Raw genomic sequence first — 9700 nt, 5'->3', positions numbered from 1 at the left:
TCACCGAGTTCCTCTCGGGCTGCAGCAGAAACAGCTGCTGAGGACAGCGGCAGTGGCCCACTGCTTGCTGGGCGAGTCCCTTAGCGCTGGCCACCTGCACGCCTTTTTCCTCTTTGTTTTTCTCCGCTTTGGAAGTGGGTCCTGTCCCCTTGCGGCTCCAGCATTCTCTGGGTGTGTGCCTCCTGCTGCCAAAGGAAAATCTCGCATCTCCAGGGCACACTGGGAGCAAAAAGAGCAAAAACAGAGACATCAAACACCCTTACAGCAGGACCAAGGCTAAAGCACTGCCAACTTGATGGTGCAGATCTAGATGGTTCCTCAGCTTCCATCAGGGTTAAAGGAAAGGGAGATGTTCATATTCTGGCCAAAAGGCCCTGGTGCTTAAGCAGCTGAAGAGTGACTAAGACTTTCTGCCAAGCATACAAGCCTCCCACCCAAGCTTCGTGTACCAGGCATTTGTAAGCAGATAAGAAAGACAATTTTATCTTTAGCCATATATCTTCCCTTACCTTTCTCTACGTCCAAATACAAAACCCTCAAAAACCTGGGTTTTTCTTTCTTCAAAACAATGCTTTGAAACCACTGAGTACTCCAAATCCATAGCAACTATCTGGTGTTTCACCTCTGATGGCTCTGAAATGTAACCAACCCATCCCAATTTCAACCATGAAACAAATTACTCTCTGTTTATATTCTCAGGGCCTCAGGGTGGGGAGACATTAAAGGAGGTACTTCTGAAATCAACTATGGAGCCAATACCAAATACAATCAGTTCTGTCCCCTGATTTCTATGATCTTTCTACTAAATTATGCTGAGTACGTGTCCTGTGTTCTCACTGCTTAATGACAGGAGCTGTAGGCATGGGTAAGCATGGGAATGATCCATAATGCGGAAGGTAAAAGAACATCTTTGAAGGCTAAGATATTTTTTGAGCCAATTTGCAAGACTAATTTGAAGCATAAAGGTCAAGAAAATATTCCCAAACCTAGCCAGAGAACAAATGAGAAAGCCCTTTATTTAGGGAAGCCTAAACTGGTTCAGGGAAAACCAAGATACACTTTCAGTCACTGCTCCTTCCAGGGCAGTTCCAATGTGGCTTTTTGGTAACCACTGTCCCCCAACACCTCCCGCTCTACCTTCTGGTATCTTACCCATGGGGTATAGGATTGAATGAGGATATTAGATGCAGGATTAGTGGCTAAAGAATCAAAGGGAGTTAGAAGTACCTTAGGTGTTACATACACTTTGAGAGGCTCAAGAACTGGACTAAAATTGGGAGGGTCCATTATATTCTAGGACTTGGCACTGAATATGATCATTGTCAAGTGTTAGACGTCTATTTCTTCATTTAGAAATTTGCAACAGTCCCAGCGATTTTACCTGAGACCGTGAAAGGAATTTATGGAAGTTCTGAGTGCATACAATCACATTTTTTTCTTTTAAATGAAGAAGTCAGGAAAAAGAACTAGAATACAATGTTATGGAATGTTTTATGCTGACCTTGGGAGAAAGCATCCTAAAAACATTTTGGTCTTGATTATATTTAAGGTTGTATGTTTATCCCCCACCACCTTTAGCTTTTTTTTTTTTTTCCAGTTTAGACTATAAAACTGATTGTGGTTGTCAAGTTCAACATAATATATGATCATAAACCATACTGTAACCTCCCCCTAAACATCGGGAATCACTGGTAAAACAGAAGTAGTAAATGAATCTTGCATGGACAAAGCCATCAGAAAACATTTACCTCAGGAAAAAAAAAGAAGTTATCACCTATATAGTCCCCTTCTGTAACTTCTTCTGGTACTTTCTGTCTGCATCACACATTCTAGCACTCAATCATATGTCAAATTGAATAGTCCCATGTGTATTTTTTATCTCCCTATGTAGACTATGTTCTTTGAAGACAAGAACCTTGCTTTAAAGTTCTTCGGTTTTTCTATAATACTCAGCATGATGTACTAAGAATGTGGTTGGACTCTTGGTGATGTACCCAGCTCCTCTCAGAGCAGAAACACCTGGCACTTGTGTTGCACTCTCCTTCCAAAGAAACTCTCAACATATTACAAATATCAAATCACCTCAATCTGCCAGGCATTTCTGATGAGCTGGTAGCAAAGATTATTTCTAATAATAATAATCAACGGCATTTTACAGATGAATGGACGGAGCACACAGGTGTGAATGGGCTTCTCCCAGGTTTCGCATCGGTGCTCTCTGACCTGCTCTTTCCTCTAAGCCATCTCCTTACCATTACTTTATGGGTGAAGAGACAGCACAGAAGGCTGAAACAAGCTTGTGGGCTCACCTAGTGATGGGAATAAAATCCAGGTGTTTTAACCCCTAATCCAAGGGAGTTGTTGAAATAAGTCACCCTAGCTTTAGCCTGACACCAAAAACAACCAAGCAAGTAATCTGCCAAGTATCTTATCATACAACCCCAAAGAATAAAATGAGACCCTTTCAGCTCCTACATTTTCAGCTTAGTGCTCAAATGTTTACCTTTAAGGACTAGAAAAGATCTTCCACAGAATGGTTAATTGTAGCCAGAGTGAGATATTTCCCCAGTATAACTAAATCTCCTAACTCTAAGATCTGCTTATATAATTTTTCTCTCTTTTCTTCTTAAATAATACTTAACATTTTTACTATGTGTACATACTAACTCATTCACAACAACCACAGAAGGCAGGTCCTACTACTATCCCTATTTTAGAGATAAGGAAACTGAGGCTCTGAAACAGTAAGTAATTTGCCCAAGTAAGTTGGGTCGCACCCCAGTAAGTGGTGGAGCTGGCATTCAGCCAGACACGCTGGCCATGCTCTTTATCACTGCAGTGCCTGGCTAAGCATGGACTTGGTGGACAAGGTGAGCCAGTATATAGAAAATGCTTAGCAGCACAACATAAACATTCAGGTTAACCATGACTACTGCCATTCTCTAGCAAGCTCACTCACCTATCCTGCCTAATAGCATTTCTTACCTTCGCCGTCTCCAACTATCCTCCTCCTCTCCTACTGCATGGCCTTGCCCAGGACTTAACAGGGATAAGAGAAGTCACCAGGCAGGATTCCTCACCACCAAACCTGTAAATCTCTTTTTATCAGTACCTACCCCATCTTTGTTCCCTATTAATGAAACCGAAAAAAAAGCCCACTTCTCCCCAAAGGTCAGTCCTACCACAGGTGGTCTAGGTCCCATCCCTTCCAGCTTACTGAGCACCTTCACTCTCTCTGGTGGCCACCTCTCTATGTCCTGCATCTCCTGGATACTTCCAACCAGCTTTCAGACATGTTGTGGTATCTTCCAGATTAAAAAAAAAAAAAAAAAAATTAAAGCAAAACAAAACCAGCTCTGGCATTCTATTCCCCTTTGGAGCCAAGATTCTCTACCAGAGTTGATAAGACACAGTCTTCAGTTCCTTACTTGCCATTCACCCTTTAACCATTTTAAACCAACTTCTAACCACAGATCACAAAAACCATGACTTTTGTTAAGGTCACCACTGACCGCTTTTCTAACCTCATCTTACTCCATCTCGTAGACTCTGCCAGTTGATCACTTCCTTCTTGAAACTCCCCTCTCTTGGTTCCCATAATACCACACCTTCCCAGTCTTCTTCCTTCCCTTCAAGTCACTCTTCATCTGCTTCCTTTGCTGGCCCTGCCTCTATCCAATCTCTACAATTTTGAGTTCCTCACGACTCTACCCTGGGGCATCTTCTCTTCTTATTCTATAAGTTCTTTACATGCCAACAACTCCCAAATTTCCATCTCCAGCTCAGCTTCTGCTCTGCTGACCTGTATACACAACTGCCAACTTGACATCTCACTAGATATCTGAAACCTAACAAAGACAAAGATGAATTCTTCATCTGTATATAGCCTCCCTCCCAAAAGTATTTTCCCTTCAGTTTTCTATGTTTTAGTAAACGGCACCTTCATCCACCCAGCTGCTCATGACAGAAATTTGGAGTCATTCTTGACACCTCTCCCTCACCCCTAACCTTCCATATCAAGTTGAATATTTTTGCTGAGTGAAGAAAATCTCAGCTTCAGTGTTTCTTCTTCAGAGAGAAAGGATACTGTAAAGCCACTAATCTAGACGAAATTCTCCATTACACTCTTTTCATAGCATCCTGTGTTTTACCTTCACAACATTTCCCATGTTGTATGATTATGTGATCATTTGCGTAACATTCATCTCTCATGCTAGGCTCCATGAAGGCAGGGATCAAGACTGATTTGTTCATCCTTGTATTCTTAGCACTTACTATAGTGTCTGACATGTGCTATTTGCTCCAAAAATATCTGTTGAATAAAAGTTGAAGCTTTTCCCCAAGATCATCTTTCTAAGCCAGGCATGCTTTCTAGTGCTATCATCCATCAGGCTACTCACCAAAACCCCAAGGGTCACGATACAGCAGTGCTCATCCTGGAGGGGAGGAGCTTGCGGAGTCCAGGAACCCCTGTCTCAAAGGTGACCCTCACCTGGATGAGGATAAAATAAAGAAGAAGAGTTTCTAAGTGATTTTAAAAAAAAAATCGATAGTATCATTTTGTTACTATCTTAAGAGAAGAACAGGTTTCCTATTCATTCTAGAGTATTAGTTTAAGAGGAAGTTATCACCTCCCATGTAAACAGAATCACCTTCCAATTATTAAAGGGTATATTATCCACTCTGTAGATATCTCAAGGGCCTTGTGACTTTCCCTCCTTCCCAACTGCATATTTTCTTTTCAGAAACTGGAAAAATATTAATATTTTAATAAAATCAATTTTTCTACTTTTCTGAACATTTAGTAGGAAAAAAACCCTCACATTTTTGCTTCTTCCCATTTCTAATTAGTACAGAGAATTGAGAGCTGACTGTAAAGGTGAAAGATTCAAAATTCCAGATACACTTTTCAATTCACAAAGTGCACACCATTCACAGTTCCTCCCTACTCTCAACTGTAACTCTACACGGCAAGCATGCAGCAAGATAATTTATTTTCACATACTTTTGGGGGAACATATGACTGAACAACAGGACCATATGATTTCCTTTGCTTGACAGCCTACTGTGTGTGAAATGCTATACTGACTTGAGCTAGATAATTCAATAAAACACTAAGTAACTCACCAGGCAGAACAATTTCCAACATTAGTCCTTGTAAACTAGAATTATAACACCAGGCCTCCCCCTTTGCCCAGAATTTATAGTTTTGAAATGGCAAGGAAGAACCAAGTTCCAGATTGTCCTAAGGCCAAATTATTTAGGAATCTTTAAAAGGAAGCTCTATAAGGTTACCACAAAGTTGTAAATAAATTCACAAATTAGTCTAACTTAGGTCAGAATCACCTCTACAATTCCGATTTCAACTCTTCCAATGATCCTTTTCCACTCTCCTGCTCTAAGAAGTCAAGTTTATTACAACTATGTCATGTTTAACAAATTTCATTTCTATGCTATGACCACTACACCATAAAAGGCATAGTATCAAACTTAGAATGTGGAACTAAAAGGCCTCAGGATTCCATTCCTAGCTCATTCTTAACTTCTGGCATGCCAACTACTAAAAGGCTTCCTCTCAGAAAAAGCACACAATAGGAAGAACCAATCTTTCCCAAACATGTGGAAAAAAGAAAACTATACTATGGACTTATATAGAAAACTTTGGTCCAAACAAAATGCTAATATATGTTTTCATACTCAAAGAGTAAAAACTCACCTACTGTCCTTCAAGCTAACAAACTTTAAGCAAGCAAATAAATTTTATCAAGCTCAAGAGTTTCGACAGAATTTAACCATTCAAAAATGAATGTCATCTATCATCATTTAGAGTAATGGTTACCCAAAGTAAAATGTCAGCACAAATATCCCTTCTTTGTGAAATTTTCCTTGATTCCAAACTATCCCCAGGAATGTCCTCCATGGTCCCACAGCATTACATTCATGACACTATTAGAACACTTTAAAAATTGTATCCCTGTTATATATAGTCAGGGAACCCCCTGAGGAAAGGGTCATCATCTCAGGGCCCAAAAGAAACTCAATAAATGCTGGTTGATTCATGTATTATAATGAGCTTGAGGCTTGTGTATTGCTACTCTTGCCTCACATTCATACAAATCAATGATGACACAATAAATACTTGTTTAACTTCTTACCATCTGCCTTTCCTAGGAAATAATTTATTGCAGAAGTCCCTGTTCATAGGAAAGTACAAGGTAATTGCACTTACGGTTATGACTTGCATTTAATTTGATGACCTCTGCCTTGGGAACTGCTACAGTAATGAACAAACATAGTTTTAACTTACAAGAGACCCTACAGAAGCAGAAACAAAATCCAAAATGCACAGACTGAATCACAGAAGTTACGTGCTCATCATCGGGCTCTTTACCTTTCAAGATGTCCAATTTGCTCTCTCTTCTAACATTGGGACACAGAGGAACTTTCCAAGAGTGATCTCTGCCTCCCAAACAGAAAGGAATTTTTAGGTCAAAGTGGAGTAACACCAGTTAGTCCCACATTCAGTCCTACAGGAATGAGAAGAATGGAAAAGTTCATAGCCCATCACACCATGGGCAAAGAAAACCACCCATTCCCCAATGCTCTGGGACCAAAACAATATTTGGAGGAAGGAATAGTAAGAAAATAATTAGGTCAAAAATGGGGAAGGAAGGCAAAACCACTAAAACTCAAAATGCAAGAAGCTGGAGCACTATAGCCTACTTCTATCCTATTGAAGACTGGGAAGTTTAGAAAAGCAAAATCCATCAGGTACAAAAGCCTCATTCTAATCACTGTTTTTAACTTTCTCCCCAACCAAGAACAGTTATCACAGGTTGTAAAATAGACTTTTATTTCATATCTTCTCTATGCCCTTGTTCTTAGCATGGCGAAGATGCTGAAAAAAAAAACAAAACATTACAAAGCTTAAAAGGCAAGTGGCCATTAGATAATTCAACTTTCAAAAATCAGCTGGTCTACAGCAGGACCTCTTAACCTGGGATCCATGACCTCTTAAGGGGTCTCTGGAGAGACTTAGGAGGGGTGGCACCTGTGAACTTGGCTGGCGAAAATTTTGATCTTCATGCTCACTAACCTCCAAGTAAAAGTTAGCACCACCTTTAACTGTGAATGTAGGTTACAACCCACAGTAGTATTAGCAATCCCCTGCCTATGTCACCAAGAGGAACCACAAAACACTTCACATCACATTACAGTTGTTGCAGATCTCTCAACATAGTATTTACACTCATCACTACTTCAAAATTATAGTATCAATAGGCCTGAAGCTACATTTTGTTATTTAATGTGTTATAAACATACAAACTACTGTATTACAATTGTTTAACAGTTTGATAACTGTTTCCATGTCATTTGTAATTCTATATATTTTATGTTATACATTTAAAAAACATGATTCTCAGAAGGGGTCCTATGCTTCATTAAATTGCCAAAGGAAAACATGGGACATAGAAGATTAAGAACTTCTGATCTAGAGCACATAAAGTTTCTATAGACCCTAACATAGTCACCAAGGCAGACAGACAAGTAAGTCATTCCATTAGCAGTACTTCATAGTTGAAGAAAATTAAGCCACCAGGAAGCCAAGTAACATGTCCAAGGTCACACAAATTTAGAGTCAGCATCAGCCTAGGTTAACACTCACAGCGTGTACAGTCCCACTTTCTCATGGGGACCTTTGTTTACATTTCTACAATTGTCATCACTATCCTGTTTTACCACTAAATGGGGAAGAGGTATCACCTTTCAAAACTAATATAAAGCCAAAACCTGGACAACAGAACAAGGTAGATGTATAAGGTACTCCTTTTTGTTCCTTGATCAAGCATGCTGCTGTAATTATTACAGAAGCTGAATTTGGTCTGTTCCAGAGATAGCAGTTTTTTACAAGTGAGAAAAAAGTTGGGCTACGTAAACTTTCATTCCCAGAAGTGTCCAAGGCACTGTGCAGATAAGCATTAACTTGTTAAGCGCTGCAATGCATTGTGAGTGGTCAGGGCAGTGGTATCCCCACTTCATAAATGGGAAAACTGGAGAATAAATATGAGAGATTTGTTTAAAGTCACACATAAGTCAATGGTAAAACCAGCTTCCTGATTCCAAGTTCAAGGCTCTAACCACTATACCAGATCACCATGATCAAATATTTAGTTGATTATAATGCTTGTGAAACCTCTGTACTTTTTTCCCCTACAAACCGGAGAGCATTTTCTTTTGATCCACGGGAGCAGACACACTTCTGAAGGCTATGGGAAAAATATCCCATAGAATAAATTCCGAAGTACGTAAGTGCATTTTCACTTACACTAGTCATCTAAGAATCCAGGTCAGGAATCCTTAGCTCAGGAGCCAAGTTACTACATAAAACCTGCCTTATAAGAAGAGAACAGTATGGAAATTGTTCCTTCATCTTTTAGTCAATGACCTTCTTATCGATCTACCGTTATGTTTAGGAACTATTATCATCTTACATTCAACACTGTTATTACAAAATAATATTCTAATGGTTCAATACCATTAGATCCTAGATTCTAAAACTATGAAAGGTCATCCTTATCTTAACTCTGCATTAAATTTTCTCTTCTTATCCAAACCGCTAATTAATGGAATCCTCATTCCCCAAAGCATCCTTATGCCATCTAACTGCTTTTATTAACCCATTCCTGTGTTTTACAGATTGGGTCTTTTTCAATAGTTAGTAAGGAGGTCTTTCTTAAATTTGTACTTAGGACCATAACATTGTTCACACTAAATTCTTGTTAAACCTTCCCATATCATTAGTATCCAGTCAAAAACCAAAATCAACAGAACAACCATGTTGTACAATCTCCATGAAGAGTGAAAAGTTCTTGTCTACACAGGAGTCTTATCTACCAATATTCATTTGCACCCCCTACCCCTTACTCTCAACTACTTATCCTTCCTACCTGCTAATTCTGATTCATCACTTTGTGCTCAGTGTACAAGAGTCCAGATCTCTGACCTAAGAATAAACACTTAATTCTTGAATACATCAAATGCTAACAAATACTCCATCACACACCATTGATCAAAATGTAACTCTTTACACAGCCACTCAATCATTTTCCCACTAAAGTCATTGCCAGGGATCTGTCCATGTCTGCCCTAACCACAGTCTAACTCTGCACCAATTCTACCCCACCTTAGTCTCTCGCTACCAACACATAGTTATGTCATTTCTCTACTTTGTTTAGTAACTTTAATAGTCCCCAACTGTCTGCAATCTAGGCTCTAAGTCACTCCTCTCTATCACAGGGCAGGGCTCTGGAGGACAGATTTCAGGCCTCCTCCTTCAGGCTTGGGAGCCTTCACCTAAGGCCCCCAGCAACACTGTTAAGGCCTCTGGCCCTTCCCTCTGAACATAATAACCGACCCTGCTGTTTTTTCCTTGGGATATCTCCATTTCACCAGGCTCGCCCAACACTAACCAGTGACATCTTAATAGCCTTTGCAACTTTCAAAGGTTAATGGCTACAGCTCCACTTTGGAAACCACTGGTGTGCACGACCCCCACAATGACTCAGTGACCTAGACATCCCCACCTCACCTGCTGGAGCCCTTTACTACACGAACATTCTTCTTCGCTTTCACTTCCCCCCAGCCCTCCAACAAGTCACTGGCCTGCAAAGTCCCCTGTACTTCACTATCCATCTCCGGG

The 9700-nt window shown here is 40.0% G+C and overlaps 1 protein-coding gene across 1 annotated transcript; it reads right to left on the bottom strand.

Moving 5' to 3' along the window:
* LOC307047786 (uncharacterized protein) lies at nt 1-207 on the bottom strand (the record flags this gene model as incomplete). The annotated part of the gene is made up of 1 exon (XM_079696460.1): nt 1-207. The coding sequence occupies one exon, from the start codon at nt 205-207 to the stop codon at nt 1-3; it is 207 nt and encodes a 68-aa protein (XP_079552586.1).
* Nucleotides 208-9700: the final 9493 nt, after the last annotated feature.

The sequence above is a fragment of the Hyperoodon ampullatus genome (genome assembly GCF_949752795.1).
Source record: "Hyperoodon ampullatus genome assembly, chromosome: 2".
NCBI lineage: Eukaryota > Metazoa > Chordata > Mammalia > Artiodactyla > Ziphiidae > Hyperoodon > Hyperoodon ampullatus.
Note: the sequence above shows the minus strand (reverse complement) of the source record. Positions and strands in the feature narration are given on the sequence as shown.